This window comes from Panulirus ornatus, chromosome 63 (genome assembly GCF_036320965.1).
Source record: "Panulirus ornatus isolate Po-2019 chromosome 63, ASM3632096v1, whole genome shotgun sequence".
Taxonomy (NCBI): domain Eukaryota; kingdom Metazoa; phylum Arthropoda; class Malacostraca; order Decapoda; family Palinuridae; genus Panulirus; species Panulirus ornatus.
In genome coordinates this window covers 2,575,948-2,599,236 of record NC_092286.1, presented here as the reverse complement: position 1 = coordinate 2,599,236, position 23,289 = coordinate 2,575,948, and the positions used below count along the sequence as shown (strand labels likewise).

Below are 23,289 nucleotides of genomic sequence, written 5' to 3'. Positions count from 1 at the left end.
GATTCACTTCTGCTTCCATGGTTCCATCCGCTGCCAGATCCACTCCCAGATATCTAAAACACTTTACTTCCTCCAGTTTTGCTCCATTCAAACTTACCTCCCAATTGACTTGACCCTCAACCCTACTGTACCTCGCCAGGTGGTAGAGTTTCCCGCAGTGTATCGAGACAGTAAATGTTTATAGTTGTGTTACTGGAGTGATAGTTTTCTTACATGGTGCTTTGACAAGAAAATAGTGAAATTGGGAAAAAAATGTAGCTTAGACATTGAAGCTTATTGATACAGTGGTTAAATTGATGAGAACTACTATTGATGTTTGTGTAAATAAATTATACATTTCCCTTTTCCATAGCCAGAGGTTGAACCATTATGTGACATTCATTTTCTCATTTCATTTCAAGCTAGAAGTTTCAGTTTTCTAAATTATTTCTTACTTTTTTAATATGTATATATATATATATAATATATATATATATATATATTATATATATATATATATAATATATATATAAATATATATATATATATATTTTTATCTTTTATTATACTTTCACGCTATCTCCGGCGTTAGCGAGGTAGGGCAAGGAAACAGACGAAAGAATGGCCCAACCCAACCACATACATATGTATATACATAAACGCCCACACACGCACATATACATACCTATACATACACAGAATACATACATATACATACACAGACAAATGCATATATATATACATGTACATATTCATATTTGCTGCCCTCAGCCATTCCCGTCGCCACCCTACCACACATGAAATGGCACCCCCCTCCCCCACGCACGTGCGAGGTAACGCTAGGAAATGAAAACAAAGGCCACATTCATTCACACTCAGTCTGAGGCTGTCATGTGTAATGCACCGAAACTACAGCTCCCTTTCCACATCTAGGCCCCACAAAAACTTTCTATGGTTTCCCCCTGATGTTTCACATGCCCTGTTTCAATCCACTGACAGCACGTTGACCTCGGTATACCACATCGTTCCAATTCACTCTATTCCTTGCACGCCTTTCACCCTCCTGTATGTTCAGGCTCTGATTGTTCAAAATCTTTTTCACTCCATACTTCCACCTCTAATTTGGTCTCCCACTTCTCGTTCCCTCCACCTCTGACACATATATCCTCTTTGACAATCTTTTCTCACTCATTCCCTCCATGTGACCAAACCATTTCAATACACCCTCTTCTACTCTCTCAACCACACTCTTTTTATTACCACACATCTCTCTTACCCTTTCATTACTTACTCGATCAGACCACCTCATACCACACATTATCCTCAACCATCTCATTTCCAACAAATCCACCCTCCTCTGCACAACCCTATCTATAGCCCATGCCTCACAACCATATAACATTGTTGGAACCACTATTCCTTCAAACATACCCATTTTTGCTTTCTGAGATAATGTTCTCGCCTTCCACACATTCTTCAACACTCCCAGATCCTTCGCCTCCTCCCCCACCCTGTGACTCGCTTCCGCTTCCTTGGTTCCATCCGCTGTCAAATCCATTCCTAGATATCTAAAACACTTCACTTCCTCCAGTTTTTCTCCATTCAAACTTACCTCCCAATTGACTTGTCCCTCAACCCTACTGTAAATAATAACCTTGCTCTTATTCACATTTACTCTCAGCTTTCTTCTTTCACATACTTAACCAAACTCAGTCACCAGCTTCTGCATTTTCTGGCCCGAATCAGCAACCAGTGCTGTATCATCAGCGATAACAACTGTCTCACTTCCCAAGCCCTATCATCCACAACCGACTGCATACTTGCCCCCTCTCACCAAAACTCTTGCATTCACCTCCCTAACAACCCCATCCATAAACAAATTAAATAACCAGGGAGACGTCACGCACCCCTGCCGCAACCCGACATTCACTGGGAACCAATCACTTTCCTCTCTTCCTACTCGTACACATGCCTTACATCCTCGATAAAAACTTTTCACTGTTTCTAGCAACTTGCCTCCCACACCATATACTCTTGATACCTTCCACAGAGCATCTCTATCAACTCTATCATATGCCTTCTCCAGATCCATAAATGCTACATACAAATCCATTTGTTTTTCTATTTCTCACATACGTTCTTCAAAGCAAACACCAGATCCACACGTCCTCTACCACTTCTGAAACCACACTGCTCTTCCCCAGTCTGATGCTCTGTACATGCCTTCACCCTCTCAATCAATACCCTCCCATATAATTTCCCAGGAATACTCAACAAGCTTATACCACTGTAATTTGAACACTCACCTTTATCCCCTTTGCCTTTGTACAATGGCACTATGCATGCATTCCGCCAGTCCTCAGGTACTTAACCATGAACCATACATACATTGAATATCCTCACCAACCAGTCAACAACACAGTCACCCCCTTTTTTAATAAATTCCACTGCAATACCATCCAAACCCGCTGCCTTGCCGGCTTTCATCTTCCGCAAAGCTTTCACTACCTCTTCCCTGTTTACCAAACCATTTTCCCTGACCCTCTCACTTTGCACACCACCTCGACTGATAAATATATGAATAATTTGACAATGTACAGTTTTAAGTTTTTAGGATAAACTGGAATGAACAAATGTCCAAGATCAATCATGATTCATCTGAAATAGAAGGCTATGTACAAATCAACATCTTATGCCTTGGAAGAGGAATGACAAGGCTATGTCTGTAATGTGCTTACTAGCATTTGATCAATTATTCAACTCAACACTATATCCCTCTTCTTCTTTCCTATGTGTTGTTTTCCACCTTATCAACAGTGTAAATTTCAAAGCTTTTCCCAAATACCATTACATTGCACATTTTTTTCATATCATTGTACTGACACTTGTTTCTAATGCAGTCCTTTCAGCACAAATTGGAAATGTTTAGGAGATTCATTTCACTACAAGCCCTGCAGCAATACTGTCTAAAGGTGTGATGAAACTTCACAAGAAAAATTGGTACATACTGTTCATAATTAGTTCCACAGAGTGAAACCTTCACATGACAACACTTTTTCAATACCAGCACCATCATAACTAATGATTTGTAAATGAAACGTAAAGGAAATCTGTAACAAAGCTGATAAACCTAATTTGAATGCCATTCAAGTAGTCAATAAGAGTTTACAATACTCAACAAGAACTTTACTTCTTTCACAAATTTCCATAATATTGGTCAACTACTACATTCAGAATGTGAAGATTAATAGGAAAACTGAAAATTTGTATGTACACTTTTTTCATAACTATGTACACTGAATACTGTGAACTTTTTTCCACAATGAGTCCAAGTTTATATAAAGAAATGGAAAGCATGATGTTACCAACCTTTGCCTGTAAGTGGTTACATCATAAGTGAAGTTCCCATTAGTGTGACTATCATTGACTCTGAACAAAAAGAACCACAGTCTTACATTAGAACTTACTACTCAAAAGGAATCATCATTTCCCTGCTCCTACTGGAAGCCCAGCCTTGTAATGGCAGGATCGCCCAAATAGGGTCATGGGTTTGTAACATCAAAATTAACTTATGGAAATATTCTTCAGTCTACCATAAAACCACTTATGCATGAACTGCATCACCAAACATATCAAGAGCAAATCCCTGAATTATATAAAATCCAGAGGAAGTGTTACATTTGAGGGCTATCAGTAAATGTCCAATTTTTCATTGGTTAAAATTTTCATACTGTAAAGCATAATGCAAGGTATACCATAAAGTATGGAGGATTATGGAACAACTATGAAAAAGGATTTACAGAATTTTATTTCTCATAACACTAGGCTACACACAATGCACATGAATATCTTTTTCTTTCAACCTGTCATGCAAACATTATCTCCTCACTGGTTGATAACTAAATATGCATCTTGCAAATTTCACCTCTTCACTGGCTGATGACACTAAATTCATCATTGCAAGGGAGTTTCGGTGCGAGGGTATGCTCCTCACACAGGATAAAGCCTGCCAGTTTTGGAAGGTATCTCCCCACTCAACCAGGCTGAGAGGAGTGTGCAAGCATGCAGCATCCTGTAATGCCAAGATATGATAGCTGTTGTCAGATTCAGGATGATACAATATGCATCATTAGGTGGGGAAATGTTTAAAAACTGGTAAAAAAAAATTCAACAAAACTAAATAATCCCAGTAATACACCTTTCATGTCATAGTACTCAGTAACAAACTATCAGGCCACAACAAAATAATATTCTAATTAAAAGAAAAAGCCTGAACAACATTTGTACATGTTTGATCAGTTAAGTTTAAACCTGAAATGAAGTAGTTCATAAACAAGAGACAATACTCCATCTTTTGAATATAAATACTGAGGGGCTAGAAGTTATTGTGATGATATAAAGGCATAACTATCAAAAGAGTAAATTCAACTGCTGGTAACACCTTCAAGTACACAGGAAGTGCTCAATATATATCATTTTCCAAAAATATTATTACAAAAGAGTACTTGAAACTGCTGGTAACACCTTCATGTATACAGAAAGTGTTAAATATGTATGATGTTCCAAAAAATTTATTACCGACTGAAATGCTTTAACTATCAATAAGCAAGGATACTGGTTACAGCTATTCTTGAATCCACAATGACTTAATACTCAATGAAGCCTTTACATCCAAGAAATTACATTATTACAGTACCTATTTACAAAAAGCACTTTTGCTTGCTTGGGGACATGCAAAATTTGAATGTAAGGATTACCACTGATCAGAAAGTAAGTTTTTAAATTATAAAAACAGGTATATTCTCTTCAAAACTCAAAGAGAAACATTTCCCTTTAGTGTATAGTAAGAGTCACAAGAAATCTATTACCACAAAATGATATCAACTATCATATAATGGAGACTGAGTGAACAAATGCACGGTGCACTAATATCATACTGCTTTTCTTCTATATGTATTGCAGGGAACTTCAAAGCTTGAGATGAAAGGCCAATGACATTCAGCGTAAATGGTCTGGTCGCTGATACGTTTGGTTGGCAAGACTTTGGTGTATTGGTGGCTGGAAACACCGCACATGTTCTACAGGCATATTATCAGGATCACTTGTTTTCAAATACTTGTTAAGAACTGCAAATATCTGTGAGTTGAGCACCTGAAACCTTCTAATGCGGTCACACATCCTCTTCAATTGCTGTAAGAAAAGAACAGTTAATCAGCATAAAAAAAATCGAACTGTTTGTTATACTTGAGAAAATATACTGGTAAGTATTTGAAAAGATCATGTAACTACACTGAGTGAAACTTACAAAGGACACACACAGAAAGCAAAGCATTGTAATGACAAATGTTTTGACTAAACTCCAAGTTAACAAAGTGAATGAACAGAGACCAAATTTGGGATATAAATATGACTGCAGGTAAGGTGTGGGTTGGTTCCATCATCAAATTCAACCTGATGATCAAGCTGTAAAAAATACATGAAACATATAGTAATCAGTGACCAAAGTTCATGTCATCATTCCAAATGCAAGTACAACAGTTCAATTCAGGAACATCTTCAAGAATAAGCTAGGAGGTAATGACACATGTAATCCAACATGATTTAACAAGGATTAGAAATGAAAATCAAGACTTTGCTGATCTAGATGTATGAACGTGTCCTTTGGATTCTGCAACTACATTTGAGCAGTACTGTATATGAGGGTAACAGTTATTAATAAACACATTGTAATTATTACAGTAATGTGTTTTTACTAATCAAAGAATAGCAAATATATAACGTACATTATTGTATCATGCATGACAGTCATTAGATGAACAGTGATGACTATGGCAGAATGAGTGAAAGAAGCAACATGTCACTGAGACGCACTGGGTGGGAGGGAGGTGGAAGGCATGAGGCAGTGGATATGGTACAGCTGTGCTCCAGCTAAAGGTGGTGATAACAGAAGTAGTGGTAATGATGGAGGTGGTGGTGGTGGTGAGGACGACTGTCATAAGTGGTGTATCAGTTAGCGTTCCTGACCATGATTCATAGGTTCGAAGTCTGGTCACGGGAGTCAGTCCATAGTCAATCCAGATGTTCATCCACCCCTGGGGGTTGTTAGATATAATGCATACCTGGCTCAGGCTAGGATATATATATATATACAAAGGCAATGGGGATAAGAATGAGTGCTCAAATTACAAAGGTATAAGTTTGTTGAGTATTCCTGGTAATTTATATGGGAGGGTATTGATTGAGAGGGTGAAGGCATGTACAGAGCATCAGATTGGGGAAGAGCAGTGTGGTTTCAGAAGTGGTAGAGGATGTGTGGATCAGGTGTTTGCTTTGAAGAATGTATGTGAGAAATACTTAGAAAAGCAAATGGATTTGTATGTAGCATTTATGGATCTGGAGAAGGCGTATGATAGAGTTGATAGAGATGCTCTGTGGAAGGTATTAAGAATATATGGTGTGGGAGGCAAGTTGTTAGAAGCAGTGAAAAGTTTTTATCGAGGATGTAAGGCATGTGTACGTGTAGGGAGAGAGGAAAGTGATTGGTTCTCAGTGAATGTAGGTTTGCAGCAGGGGTGTGTGATGTCTCCATGGTTGTTTTATTTGTTTATAGATGGGGTTGTTAGGGAGGTGAATGCAAGAGTTTTGGAAAGAGGGGCAAGTATGAAGTCTGTTGGGGATGAGAGAGCTTGGGAAGTGAGTCAGTTGTTGTTCGCTGATGATACAGCGCTGGTGGCTGATTCATGTGAGAAACTGCAGAAGCTGGTGACTGAGTTTGGTAAAGTGTGTGAAAGAAGGAAGTTAAGAGTAAATGTGAATAAGAGCAAGGTTATTAGGTACAGTAGGGTTGAGGGTCAAGTCAATTGGGAGGTAAGTTTGAATGGAGCAAAACTGGAGGAAGTAAAGTGTTTTAGATATCTGGGAGTGGATCTGGCAGCGGATGGAACCATGGAAGCGGAAGTGGATCATAGGGTGGGGGAGGGGGCGAAAATCCTGGGAGCCTTGAAGAATGTGTGGAAGTCGAGAACATTATCTCGGAGGTATGTGTAGGTATGTATATTTGCGTGTGTGGACGTATGTATATACATGTGTATGGGGGTGGGTTGGGCCATTTCTTTCGTCTGTTTCCTTGCGCTACCTCGCAAACGCGGGAGACAGCGACAAAGCAAAAACATATATATATATATATATATATATATATATATATATATATATATTTTTTTTTTTTTTGCTTTGTCGCTGTCTCCCGCATTTGCGAGGTAGCACAAGGAAACAGACGAAAGAAATGGCCCAACCCACCCCCATACACATGTATATACATACGTCCACACATGCAAATATACATACCTACACAGCTTTCCATGGTTTACTCCAGACGCTTCACATGCCCTGATTCAATCCACTGACAGCACGTCAACCCCGGTATACTACATCGATCCAATTAACTCTATTCCTTGCCCTCCTTTCACCCTCCTGCATGTTCAGGCCCCAATCACACAAAATCTTTTTCACTCCATCTTTCCACCTCCAATTTGGTCTCCCACTTCTCCTCGTTCCCTCCACCTCCGACACATATATCCTCTTGGTCAATCTTTCCTCACTCATTCTCTCCATGTGCCCAAACCATTTCAAAACACCCTCTTCTGCTCTCTCAACCACGCTCTTTTTATTTCCACACATCCCTCTTACCCTTACGTTACTTACTCGATCAAACCACCTCACACCACACATTGTCCTCAAACATCTCATTTCCAGCACATCCATCCTCCTGTGCACAACTCTATCCATAGCCCACGCCTCGCAACCAAACAACATTGTTGGAACCACTATTCCTTCAAACATACCCATTTTTGCTTTCCGAGATAATGTTCTCGACTTCCACACATTCTTCAAGGCTCCCAGGATTTTCGCCCCCTCCCCCACTCTATGATCCACTTCTGCTTCCATGGTTCCATCCGCTGACAGATCCACTCCCAGATATCTAAAACACTTTACTTCCTCCAGTTTTGCTCCATTCAAACTTACCTCCCAATTGACTTGACCCTCAACCCTACTGTACCTAATTACCTTGCTCTTATTCACATATATATATATATATATATATATATATTTTATCCCTGGGGATAGGGGATTAAGAATATTTCCCACGTATTCCCTGCGTGTAGTAGAAGGCGACTAAAAGGGGAGGGAGCGGGGGCTGGAAATCCTCCCCTCTCGTTTTTTTTAATTTTCCAAAAGAAGGAACAGAGGGGGCCAGGTGAGGATATTCCAAAAAAGGCCCAGTCCTCTGTTCTTAACGCTACCTCGCTAACGCGGGAAACGGCGAATAGTTTAAAAGAAAGAAAGAAATTTATTTATTTATTTATTTTGCTTTGTCGCTGTCTCCCGCGTTTGCGAGGTAGCGCAAGGAAACAGGTGAAAGAAATGGCCCAACCCACCCCCATACACATGTATATACATACACGTCCACACACGCAAATATACATACCCATGCATCTCAATGTAAACATATATATACACACACAGACAAATACATATATACACATGCACACAATTCACCCTGTCTGCCTTTATTCATTCCCATCGCCACCTTGCCACACATGGATTAACATCCCCCTCCCCCCTCATGTGTGCGAGGTAGCTCTAGGAAAAGACAACAAAGGCCCCATTCGTTCACACTCAGTCTCTAGCTGTCATGCAATAATGCCCGAAACCACAGCTCCCTTTCCACATCCAGGCCCCACAGAACTTTCCATGGTTTACCCCAGACGCTTCACATGCCCTGATTCAATCCATTGACAGCACTTACACCCCGGTATACCACATCGATCCAATTCACTCTATTCCTTGTCCGCCTTTCACCCTCCTGAATGTTCAGACCCCGATCACTCAAAATCTTTTTCACTCCATCTTTCCACCTCAAATTTCGTCTCCCACTTCTCCTCATTCCCTCCACCTCCGACACATATATCCTCTTGGTCAATCTTTCCTCACTCATTCTCTCCATGTGCCCAAACCATTTCAAAACACCCTCTTCTGCTCTCTCAACCACGCTCTTTTTATTTCCACACATCTCTCTTACCCTTACATTACTTACTCGATCAAACCACCTCACACCACACATTGTCCTCAAACATCTCATTTCCAGCACATCCACCCTCCTGCGCACAACTCTATCCATAGCCCACGCCTCGCAGCCATACAACATTGTTGGAACCACTATTCCTTCAAACATACCCATTTTTGCTTTCCAAGATAATGTTCTCAACTTTCACACATTCTTCAACGCTCCCAGGATTTTCGCCCCCTCCCCCACCCTATGATTCACTTCTGCTTTCATGGTTCCATCCGCTGCCAGTTCCACTCCCAGATATCTAAAACACTTTACTTCCTCCAGTTTTTCTCCATTGAAACTTACCTCCCAACTGACTTGACCCTCAACCCTACTGTACCTAATAACCTTGCTCTTATTCACATTTATCTTAACTTTCTTCTTTCACACACTTTACCAAACTCAGTCACCAGCTTCTGCAGTTTCTCACATGAATCAGCCACCGGCGCTGTATCATCAGCGAACAACAACTGACTCACTTCCCAAGCTCTCTCATCCACAACAGACTTCATACTTGCCCCTCTTTCCAAAACTCTTGCATTCACCTCCCTAACAACCCCATCCATAAACAAATTAAACAACCATGGAGACATCACACACCCCTGCCGCAAACCTACATTCACTGAGAACCAATCACTTTCCTCTCTTCCTACATGTACACATGCCTCACATCCTCGATAAAAACTTTTCACTGCTTCTAACAACTTGCCTCCCTCACCATATATTCTTAATACCTTCCACAGAGCATCTCTATCAACTCTATCATATGCCTTCTCCAGATCCATAAATGCTACATACAAATCCATTTGCTTTTCTAAGTATTTCTCACATACATTCTTCAAAGCAAACACCTGATCCACACATCCTCTACCACTTCTGAAACCACACTGCTCTTCCCCAATCTGATGCTCTGTACATGCCTTCACCCTCTCAATCAATACCCTCCCATATAATTTACCAGGAATACTCAACAAACTTATACCTCGGTAATTTGAGCACTCACTCTTATCCCCTTTGCCTTTGTACAATGGCACTATGCACGCATTCCGCCAATCCTCAGGCACCTCACCATGAGTCATACATACATTAAATAACCTTACCAACCAGTCAACTATACAGTCACCCCCTTTTTTAATAGATTCCACTGCAATACCATCCAAACCTGCTGCCTTGCCGGCTTTCATCTTCCACAAAGCTTTTAGTACCTCTTCTCTGTTTACCAAATCATTTTCCCTAACCCTCTCACTTTGCACACCACCTCGACCAAAACACCCTATATCTGCCACTCTATCATAAAACACATTCAACAAACCTTCAAAATACTCACTCCATCTCCTTCTCACATCACCACTACTTGTTATCACCTCCCCATTAGTGCCCTTCACTGAAGTTCCCATTTGCTCCCTTGTCTTACGCACTTTATTTACCTCCTTCCAGAACATCTTTTTATTCTCCCTAAAATTTAATGATACTCTCTCACCCCAACTCTCATTTGCCCTCTTTTTCACCTCTTGCACCTTTCTCTTGACCTCCTGTCTCTTTCTTTTATACATCTCCCACTCAATTGCATTTTTTCCCTGCAAAAATCGTCCAAATGCCTCTCTCTTCTCTTTCACTAATAATCTTACTTCTTCATCCCACCATTCACTACCCTTTCTAATCAACCCATATCCCACGCTTCTCATGCCACAAGCATCTTTTGCGCACTCCATCACTGATTCCCTAAATACATCCCATTCCTCCCCCACTCCCCTTACTTCCATTGTTCTCACCTTTTTCCATTCTGTACTCAGTCTCTCCTAGTACTTCCTCACACAAGTCTCCTTCCCAAGCTTTTGAGTGATTGGGGCCTGAACATGCAGGAGGGTGAAAGGCGGGCAAGGAATAGAGTGAATTGGATCGATGTGGTATACCGGGGTTGACGTGCTGTCAGTGGATTAAATCAGGGCATGTGAAGCGTCTGGGGTAAACCATGGAAAGTTGTGTGGGGGCCTGGATGTGGAAAGGGAGCTGTGGTTTCGGGCATTATTGCATGACAGCTAGAGACTGAGTGTGAACGAATGGGGCCTTTGTTGTCTTTTCCTAGGGCTACCTCGCACACATGAGGGGGGAGGGGGATGGTATTCCATGTGTGGCGAGGTGGCGATGGGAATGAATAAAGGCAGACAGTGTGAATTGTGTGCATGGGTATATATGTGTCTGTGTGTGTATATATATGTGTACATTGAGATGTATAGGTATGTATATTTGCGTGTGTGGACGTGTATGTATATACATGTGTATGGGGGTGGGTTGGGCCATTTCTTTCGTCTGTTTCCTTGCGCTACCTCGCAAACGCGGGAGACAGCGACAAAGCAAAATAAAAAATAAATAAACATATATATATTATCCCTGGGATAGGGGAGAAAGATTACTTCCCACGCATTCCTCACGTGTCGTAGAAGGCGACTAGAGGGGATGGGAGCGGGGGGCCAGAAATCCTCCCCTCCTTGTATTTTGACTTTCTAAAATGGGAAACAGAATACATATACATACAAAGACATATACATATATACATATGTACATAATCATACTTGCTACCTTCCTCCATTCCAGTCGCCACCCTGCCACACAGGAAACAGCACTCTATTCCTTGCACACCTTTCACCCTCCTGTATGCTCAGGCCCCGATTGCTCAAAATCTTTTTCACTCCATCCTTCCACCTCCAATTTGGTCTCCCACTTCTCCTCTTTCCCTCCACCTCTGACACATATACCCTCTTTGTCAATCTTCCCTCAATCATTCTCTCCATGTGACCAAACCATTTCAATACACCCTCTTCTGCTCTCTCAATCACACTCTTTTTAACACCACACATCTCTCTTACCCTTTCATCACTTACTCGATCATACCACCTTAAACCACATATTGTCCTCAAACATCTCATTTCCAACACACCCACCATCCTCCACACAACCCCATCTATAGCTCATGGCTCACAACCATATAGCATTGTTGGAACCACTATTCCTTCAAACATACCCATTTTTGCTTTCCGAGATTACATTCTCACCTTCCACACATTCTTCAACGCTCCCAATACCTTTGCCCCCTCCCCAACCCTATGACTCACTTGCAATTCCATGGTTCCATCCGCTGTCATATTCGCTCCCAGATATCTAAAACACTTCACTTCCTCCAGTTTTTCTCCATTCAAACTTACCTCCCAATTTACTTGTCCCTCAACCCTACTGAACCTAATAACCTTGCTCTTATTCATATTTACTCTCAGCTTTCTTCTTTCACACACTTTACTAAACTCAGTCACCAGCTTCTGCAGTTTCTCACTTGAATCAACCACCAGCGCTGTATCATCAGCAAACAACAACCAACTCACTTCCCAAGCCCTCTCATCCACAACAGACTGCATACTTGCCCTTCTTTCTAAAACTCACATTCACCTCCCTAACAACCCTATCCATAAAAAATTAAACAACCATGGAAACATCACACACCCCTGCCGCAAAAACATTCACTGGAAATGAAATTAAATATAATAAAATATAATATGTGTATATGAGTGGATGAAGAATGGCCATTCTTCATCTGTTTCCTGAAGCTACCTCACTGACACGGGAAACAGCGATCAAGTATAAAACAATGATAGTATTAATGGAAAGGCCTTGATTAGGGACTCAGATGCCTCTGCCATCTCAGCTAAAAAAGTGGTGAGGAGGTAACACGCCAATTGAGTTCCTTGGTAACATTGGCTGCAGCACTGCCAGATGCTACTAAGCAGCTGATGTCAAACCACAAAACTGAGTGAAAGTGTAAATGAGCAACGCTGTATCCCTTCATCATTACATTACCTAACATTCAAAATATGAAGTCAGAAAGCAGAAAGGCAGTGGTGATTAGAGAGGTGGAGTTGAAGGTAGTGGTAATATGCATCGAGTGTGTTGCCAAAGACTCCTCAACAGCTGACATTCAACCCACAACATCCATCACTATGCACTTGTGCTTCACTTAACCACACACAATTCTATAATACAATATGACCTATACTCAATAAAAAATCATAAAACACTTCTAATAATCAACTGTAGTCATGGGTAGTCACCAACAAAGCACTAAAGCAGCAACATATTACAAGACGACATAAGACAGGAGATGCCATTCATGGGATGAGGGGCCATGCTGTGGCTCCTCCTCACATTTTGGCTGTTCTTGAAGAAGGCATCTAGGATTGACTACCTTATTTTGAGTTTTACTGCATGGGGCAATTCTCTGCAGCAGTAAATCCTATCAAGAACACCTCCCTTTGCCTTGCTGTTGCACTCCCAGTCTGGGTCATTCTCAGCAAACTGATCCATGATTTATGTGAACTTGATGATGCTGTCACTGACAAATGCTGTGGTTAGGTTTCTCTCTGGTGGTGTCTCTGGCTCTTCTGTATCAGTTTTCAGCCTCATTCTGAACGCACTGCTGTGCCAATTCCTACAAATCATCATTAGTAAGACTGTCACCATAAGACTGTAGCAGCTCCTCCACATCATCCACACTGAAAATGCCCAGTCCTGCTTTGATGGCCGGCTTGATGATGTCAGTCATGATCGCTGGTGCTATGTCAAAGCCCATGAATTGCTGCAAACATTCCAGCTATAGCTTCTTCCAAAATCCGTCCATGGAACTGTTAGTTACTTTGTTCCAGGCTGCTCTAACAGTAACTAGGGCCTTCATGATGAAGTAGTTTTCTTTCTAAAATTGTTCACCTTCACCATCAAGTTGTCAGAAGGTACATCAAAGGTAGTAGGTCTTGAAATTTGATATGAATCCTTGACTCATTGGTGGGAATATGAAAGTTGTATTTGATGAAAAGTAGAATAATTCTACAAATATGCAGGTCTAAAGGGTGTTTAGATTCTCAGGGTGGCCTGGGGCATTATCAAGTACAATCAGTACCCTGGGTTCAAGGTTTTCTCTTTCACAGTTGCACTTCACTGCAGGGTAAAAATGTGATAGACCACTGATGAAAAATATCAATTGTCACCAAGGCTTTCTTTTTGATTTCCAAATCATAGGCTAATGCTTTTTGAAAATCCTTTCAAAACTCTTGGTGTTTCAGAGTGGTAACACGAGCATCAGTTTTAGCTTGAAGTCTCCTGAAGCATTACCCCCAGCAGTAGTGTTAAGTGGTCATTTGCAATCTTGAATCCACACGCATGCTTCTCTTCTCGAGAGATGAAAGTGCAGAAAGGCATTCTTTTCAAGAAAAGGCCCGTTTCATCAACAATGAAGACAAGCTGGGGAGGATACTTGCTGCACTCAATGACAGCTTTGAGGGTGGTGGAAAATTCCTGGGCAACCTCCATGTCCCCACTGGTGCGATATGAGTGGATTGTCTTTAATGGGCACAAGAATTGGTTGCTAAGGGTCATGCAGTTCACTGTGTTAAGGAAAGAGTGCCAGTTTCCAATATGCCTTTCAGTGGTTAAGTTAGTGATGGTGTTGTTTGGAGTTTAGGTTTGTTCTGAGACTTCTATTGATGGTGAGTGGTTGTTTTTGAGATAGTTTCTTTGCTTTAAGAGGGGAGTAACTTGAAGGGAGAATTATGGGTTACATTTCTTTCAGTGCCCTTCAGTTATGTGCTTTTTTCTGGCTTGGATGAAGATGCTTACATAGTGTGAGACTGCATAATCTAGGCATAAGAAAGCATTAACACTGAAGATCTGAAGCCTTGTTTTATGTGGTATGTGAAGGCTGAGAACACTGCTTTCTTGTACTTTTTGTAAGTTTTTTAGTGGTTGTGGTGACTGGGTGGGCTAAATGGAATGTTATCAGGATGGGTAAGTGATCAGAGGATAGTATGCGTAGGGTGCTCCAGTCAGTTCTCATATGTAGTGCTGGTAAGCAGAATGTAATGTCCTGTGAGGTCAGCTGCTGGAGGTGGTGGGCTGGGAGTCCAATTGGCTGGTTGTATAGGTCAAGGATACTGAGAGGCTACATTTGGTTTATGAGTCATTCACCTTGGGGATCATGGGTGTGAGTGTCAAGCCAAATGGAATGGTGGGCCTTTGAAATCTCCAAAGGGACAGGTGCTAGACATCCTGGTAGGGATCTGTAGTTTGGGGGTGTGACGGGAGGAAGGGGGTTAGCCATTGACTATGCTCTCCTCCACTTGTTGTATTTAAGTGAAGTTTTTGGATTCTCTTGTTTAAAACAGTCTTATAACTCTAGTAAACAAGTACATAGCATCCAGTATCTAGAAGTTGAGGCAGACATGAAAAAACATAAAACTATTAGTCTTGATGTAAACCTGGATGTGTTGATGCAACATGATAATGGATAAAGTCCTATTATTAGTAATGCAGCATATTATCTTGCCATATGATAATAATCTGTATTGTATGCAAGAAAATTCATTCAGAAATATTCTCAGGGACTTATCCCCATTCTATAACATTAAGTCTAATGTAAAACTGGCTTTATTTTGTTTCACTTGGAGTAACACTTTTCAAAAATGCATTTAATATGTTTAATGACAAAACCCTGTGCAAAGATCAGTATAGTCCATCCTACACACAGTTAAATAAGGTTTTTAGGTTCAGTTGATTCCTAAGATTTCCCCTTACTTTTACAGTAAGTGACATTTCTGCAGATTACCATAACCCATCCTTTTATCAGTTAGGTAAGGTTTCCCTAAGTTCTTTTTGTTTTTAGAAGTGTTTCACTTACTTTTACAGCATCCTACATCTTCTCAGTTCACCATAGCCCTCCCCACTATCAGTTTATGTATCATTTTCATGAGGGTCAAGCTTTTGGTAAGGAATGTAAATCCCCCCCCCCCCCCAAAAAAAAAAAAAAAAAAAGGTTTTCAATGAAATGTAATGACAGGTCTCCTGGAATGTAACCCTTTCATTATATATGGGCCTCTGGTATATCATCAGTACAGTAACCATGGCAAAAGGACATTCTGGAAACACAGGTGACTAAAACTCTCTCATGTATCCTTGCAATGACTTAGGGAATGAGAATATGATATCAAAGCAAACAAACGTCACCATGAATACACAGAAATACTTTAAATAATACAGTGTAATAAGGGTACATATGCATGAAAGTGAAAAAAATTAAAATATTTAACTGTCACCTTCATGTCATTATCAACTAATTGGATCCAGGATAAAGCTGATTGTCACAATCAGGGTACATTATAGAGAAAAATCCTTGTATATCAAGAACATTCACCATTCATGCCAACTTTAGTCTGAAATCAGGGCCTCTTCCCAGCAATATTAGATGAATACTAACATCTGCAGTGAAATCATCCAAGAATCTGAGGCCATTTCATTAGAACTCTTTATCAAGTGTAATATTATGATGCCAAGGGACAAAATACAACACAAACTGAAGATTTATTACAAATCTATTCTAAAAAATAATGAACAGCCAATGGAAAAACTAATGCAAAAACTACTTACAATTCCTTTGATTGGTTCATCCTTGCCATCTACCTTTTGCACACGAAGGATATGGTAGCAAAAATCAAGAGCCTCAAATCTTCGTTGCTGACCCAAAAGAACAATCATGCAGCACCCAGCCCAATTCAGACCCTCACCGAATAACTGTCTGCAAAGAAATATACTCTGAAGACAGTTTTATTTTTTTATTATGATTATGAGAGGCAGTAGCCTTCATGCCACTACATGACCAAGATGTTGAACTAGACATAACTATGCCAAAACAGCTTAGATAAGAAGAAAAGTCATAAGGTATCACCCAGTAATACAACACACAAAAACTGTACCATCCCCATTTTAGCAAACAAACTGCTCATTAAATTACAAAAAATATTTTCAAGAATTTTTTGAATCACAAGTGATGTGGGTGGGAAGTCTATTATATCACTTCTTGGAGCAAAAACATGGCTCTCCCTTATCTAAGTTGTTTGTGTAAACAGAATCTTCTGAAATAAGAGATGGATTACTAAATTAAGGTTATACAGAACCTCTCCTGAGGTAAAATAGTTTTCACATCTAACCATCAGAAAATTCCTCCCTTTTTAAAACTTTAAAGCTGAAAGAACAATTTCAAACTGAATGAAAAAAATCAAAAAATAAGGTGCACAAAAAGCAAATATGATATAGCCTTACAGACAACTGGCAAGACAGTAATTCATTAAAACCAGTTAATTCAAGATTTTCATGAATAGTTGCTCTAACTTAAAAAAACTGACAGCCATTTAACTATAGAGATGTCCATAAATCCTGATACTTGCATTGGTAAAATTACAATTACTAAGTGAAGAGATATTCATCAAATGCAACTGAAAAAAATATAATAACCAACAAAAATGAACTTATCTTTCTTCTCTTTCATACTTGATCACTATTTCCTGCATTACCGAGGTAGCTCTAGGAACAGACGAAGATGGGCTGCAGCTGCTCACAACTATTCTCTAGCTGTCAAGTGCAATGCAATGAAACCACTTCTCTCTATTCACAACCAGGCCCCATTCCCTCCACTTCTGACACATATATCCTTTCTGTTAACCTTTCCTCATTCATTCTTTCTGTATGTCCAAACCATTTCAAGCAAAACCTTTTCAGCTCTCTAAACCACACTCTTTTTATTACCACATATCTCTCTTATCCTCTCATTACTTACTCGATCAAACCAACTCACACCACAGACTGTCCTTAAATATTTCATTTCCAACACACCCACTCTCCTCCACACAGTCTTATCTATAGCCCATATAATAATGGTAGAACTACTATACCTTCAAACATACCCATTTTTCCCATTTCAGATAAAGATCTCTCTTTTCACACATTCCTCAATGCTCCCAGAACCTTCACCCCCTCACCCATCCTATGACTCTTCTGCTTTCATAGTTCAATTTGCTGAGATGTCCACTCCTAGTGTCTTAATCAACTTCACTTCCTACTATTTTTCTCAATTCAAACTCACACCCCAACCAACCTGTCCATCAACTCTGGTAAACCTAATAACCTTGCTTTTATTACAATTTAGTCTCAACTTCCTCCTTTCACACACCCTTCCAAACTCAGTCACCAGCTTCTACAGTTTCACACTCATCTGCTACCAGCACTGTACCATCTGCAAAAACAACTTGAAACTTCACAGGCAATTTCATCTCATACAGACTGCATACTTGTCCCTCTCTCCAAGATTCTCGTATTTACCTACCTCATCATCCCATCCATAAAGTTTTTATCAAGGGTGTAAGGTGCATGTATGAGTATGAAGGGAGGAGAGTGAATGGTTCCAAGTAAAGGCTGATCTGAAGTAGGGATGTGTGATGGCATGATGGTTGTTTAATTTGTTTAATCCACCCTCCTCCATACAACCCTATCTACAGCCCATGCCTCACAATCATATAATGTTGTTGGAACTCTTATTCCTTTAAACATACCCAATTTTGCTCTCCAAGATAATGTTCTCTCTTTCCACACAATCTTCACCACTCCTAGAACCTTCGCCCCCTTCCCCACCCTATGACTCACTTCTGCTTCCATGGCTCCATTCGCTGCTAAGTCCACTCCCAGGTATCTAAAACACTTCACTTCCTCCAATATTTCTCTATTCAAACTTACATCCAACTAACTTTTCCCTCAAACCTGCAGAACCTAGTAACCTTGCTCTTATTCAAATTTACTCTCAACCTTCTCCTTTCACTCACTTTTCCAAACTCAGTCACCAACTTTTGCAGCTTCGCACTCAATTCAGCCACCAGTGCTGCATCATCAGTGAACACCAACTGACTCAATTCCCAGGCCCTTTCATCCCCAACAGACTGCATACTTGCCCCTCTCTCCAAAACTCTTGCACTGACCTCCCTAACCACACCATCCATAAACAAATTAAACAACCATGGGGACATCACACACCCATACTGCAAACCAACCTTCACTGGGAACCAATAACTCTCCTCTCTCCCTACTCATACACATGCTTTACACCCTTCATAAAAACTTCTCACTTTTTCTAGCAGCTTACCTTCCACACCATATTCTCTTAAGATCTTCCACAAAGCATCTCTATCAACCCTATCATATGCTTTCTCTAGATCCATAAATAATACTTATAAATCCATCTGTTTTTCTAAGTATTTCTCAATACATTCTTCAAAGCATATACCTGATCCACACATCCCTTACCACTTCTGAAACCACACTGCTCCTCTCCAATCTGATGCTCTGTACATTCCTTCATCCTCTCAATCACTACCCTCCCATGCAATTTTCTAGGAATACTCAACAAACTTATGCATGTGTAGATTGAACAATCACCTTTATCCCCTTTGCCTTTGTACAATGGCACTACACATGCATTCTGCCAATCCTCAGGCACTTCACCATGGTCCATACATATATTGAATATCCTTACCAACCAATCAACACCAAAGTTACCCCCTTTCTTAATAAATTTAACTGCAATACCATCCAAATCTACCAGCTTGCTGGGTTTCATCTTCCACAAGGCTTACACCACCTCTTCTCTCTTCACCAAAACATTCTCCTAGACCCTCTCACTTTGCACACCATCCCGACAAAACACCCAACATCTGCCACTCTATCATCAAACACAGTCAACAAACCTTCAAAATACTCACTCCATCTTCTTCTCACCTCATCACCTGTTATCAGTTCCCCATTGCCCACATATTTTAAGACACACTGGTCAGCTCTCCTAATTAGGCTGCACTTACTACTGTATCTCACTCTTATACTGTCATTCCTTACACTAACAACCCACCTCACATCACATATCATCTTCAGGCATTTATTTAGAACATGTCCAACCTCTTCCTTTTTCTCTTTCCCTTGTGATTTTACTTGCTTATCCCAATACTCAATACCCTTTTCACATCATACACATCCCACTGTCCACATGCAACTTATCTAACATGAAAGCACTTCTTCCCTAGATAGTTTCCAATCTCCTTCATTCCCTTTATTTCATATACTCTTATCCCATTCCATTCTTCCCTCAATCTCTCTTGGTATCTCTACACACAGACCTCTCTACCAAGCTCACTCACTTTCACCACTTACTTCACACATACATCATTTCCTCTTTACCTGCAAGCCAAGAAATACTTTCACACTCATCCTCTTCAAGAAAGGATTAGCCATTCCACCTGCCCCCTGTCAGCATGTTCATTTCCAACAACCTGCCCTTTATAAACCTGTCAATCAGCTCAAAATCCTGCTGAACCCTAAATAAACCCCATTCACTTGTGTATACTATGTATACACCTTTTTAAAACCAAGTATTCCATCTCACCATTTTTTTTTGGTACACAACATGAAAAGCTCTTTCCCAATTTCATATACACAAGGCTCATCAAGTCCCTCAATTAAAACCTCAGCTACCACATCCACTCTTGCATTCAGATCCCCCAGCAGCATGATTTAATACCTAGCATCAAAACTGACAAAGCACTCACTTAGCTCCTCTTAAAAATGCACCCCTTTCTCTTTTGCTTCTTTCACTATCAGGTGATATCAGCACTAACAATCACCCATCTTTCATAATATATTTTCAGCACATTTGCTTTGCCACCATGGCAAAATCTCGTCGTAGGTATATCAATTTTGAATTCAATTCCTTTATGTCCTACAGCCAAATAATATGTAAAAGCTCATCTAGACACCACTGTCACAATAATTTGCATAGACCATTATCTATAAGCCCTTTTTTATTAAACACAACTTCTCTTGACTTAATGAGGAAGCATCAGAAACAAAAGAACAATGGCCCCGTTGGACACATATGCTCTGGCTGTCTTGTAATTGCAATAAGACCAAACCCTATTACCCACAGCCAAAACCTCGATTATTCTATGGTTTATCATGACTACTTGACACCCTCCTAAATGTTCAGGCCTCAATAAAACCAAATCCTTCTTCAAATCATCCTTCCATCTCCTTCTCAGTCTCCCCTTCCCCTTTCTCCCTCTACTTCTCACATGCAGATCCTATTAGCCAGTCTCTCTTCACTCAACCACTCATGTGTCTGAACTATTCCAATACACCTTGGTCAGGTCTTTTAACCATACTGAACTTTCTATCACTTATCTCATGCCCTATTATTCCTCAGCTGAACAATTCACCTCACTCCACATACCGTCCTCATGAATTCTAGTTTCAGCATATCTACCCTCTTCTTTTCTTTTGCATTCAAGACTCATATCCATAAAACACTGTAAGGACTACTGTACAATCAAACAAACCTTATCTTTGCCCTAACAGATAATGACCTCTCCTTCCAAAAACTCCTCAATGCATCCAGGCCTTCAACCTCATCTCCCACTGTTCCATCTGCTGCAAAGTCCACTCCCAAGTACCTTAAGAACTCAACCCTCACTAGGTCCTCTCATTCATATTTAATTACAAACCATTCTTTCATTCCCCTGCTGAGTCTCATTACCTTACTTTTGTTCAAATTCACTTCCAATATTGTCTTTTATCACTCTCTCTCAAATTCTGTTACTAGCTTCCGGAGTTTCACTCTGGAGTCTGTCATTAGAGCCAGAGTCTGTCATTAGAGCCTTTTCACCCACAAACAGCATATACTTTACCTCCAATGCCCCTTACCCCCCTCCCTTCCATACCACAGATCTGCCGCCACTCTGAGACCATAAATTCACCTCCCTGACTACCCTACCCATAAAGAGATTAAACAACAATGGTGAAATCACACATCTTTGACAGAGACCCATCTTCACAAAGACTAACTTATCTTCCTCCCTTCCTATTTACATATACACACTCTACTCATTTAGCAACTTTCTTCCTATATATAAAAGCATTATACAATGGACAAAAATATAAGTAATGAATATGACAGTACTACAAACAAAATTTCCTTCTTACTCAACGGTGAAGTTGTTTGCTCCAACAGGTATACACATAACAAACTGGAGTGCAGACCACAATCGATGGAACTCAGTACACTCATCTACATTCATTACACCATTGGCAGGTGGGGATCCATGCCAAATAGGATCCTCCAAGAAAGACTGAATTCTCGTCAAAATCACCTGTACAGAAAAATGTATTAACAGTTACAGCATCCTGACAGCAATTTAACTATATTTTTGAACCCTAATGACTCTAAACACATACACACACAAATATGAATATTATTTTTTTTCTATTATACTTTGTCCCTGTCTCCTATGTGAGCGAAGTAGTGCATGAAAACAGGCAAAAGAATGGCCTACCCACCCACATACATATGTATGTACATACATGCACATATACATACCTATACATTTCAGTGTATACATACATATACGTACACAGACATCATTATTATCATTATTATTATTTTGCTTTGTCGCTGTCTCCCGCGCCTGTGAGGTAGACAAGGAAACAGATGAAAGAAATGGCCCAACCCACACCCACACATCCCAACGTACACACATATACACACATGCACACAATTCACACTGTCTGCCCCTACTCACCCCCATCGCCACCCCGCCACACACGGAATAACATCCCCCTCCCCCCTCATGTGCACGAGGCAGCGCCAGGAAAAGACAACAAAGGCCCCATTCGCTCACACTCAGTCTCCAGCTGTCATGCAATAATGCCTGAAACCACAGCTCCCTTTCCACATCCAGGCCCCACACAACTTTCCATGGTTTACCCCAGACGCTTCACATGCCCTGATTCAATCCATTGACAGCACGTCGACCCCAGTATACCACATCGATCCAATTCACTCTATTCCTTCCCTGCCTTTCACCCTCCTGCATGTTCAGGCCCCGATCACTCAAAATCTTTTTCACTCCATCCTTCCACCTCCAATTTGGTCTCCCACTTCTCCTCGTTCCCTCCACCTCCGACACATATATCCTCTTGGTCAATCTTTCCTCTTCTGCTCTCTAAACCATGCTCTTTTTATTTCCACACATCTCCCTTACCCTTACATTACTTACTCGATCAAACCACCTCACACCACGTATTGTCCACAAACATCTCATTTCCAGCACATCCATCCTCCTGCACACAAATCTATCCATAGCCCACGCCTCGCAACCATACAACATTGTTGGAACCAACCACTATTCCTTCAAACATACCCATTTTTGCTTTCCGAGATAATGTTCTTGACTTTCACACATTCTTCAAGGCTCCCACGATTTTCGCCCCCTCCCCCACCCTATGATCCACTTCCGCTT

At 40.6% G+C, this 23,289-nt stretch overlaps 1 protein-coding gene across 1 annotated transcript in view; it reads right to left on the bottom strand.

The window, feature by feature from the left end:
• Nucleotides 1-3,769: 3,769 nt before the first annotated feature.
• Nucleotides 3,770-23,289, bottom strand: part of Cyfip (Cytoplasmic FMR1-interacting protein Sra-1) — a 262,708-nt gene continuing 243,188 nt past the window's right edge. Inside the window, 3 exon segments of the mRNA XM_071656579.1 lie at nucleotides 3,770-5,169; nucleotides 16,550-16,697; nucleotides 21,974-22,140. Coding sequence (XP_071512680.1) covers nucleotides 4,978-5,169; nucleotides 16,550-16,697; nucleotides 21,974-22,140 — 507 coding nt within the window. The 3' untranslated portion in view covers nucleotides 3,770-4,977.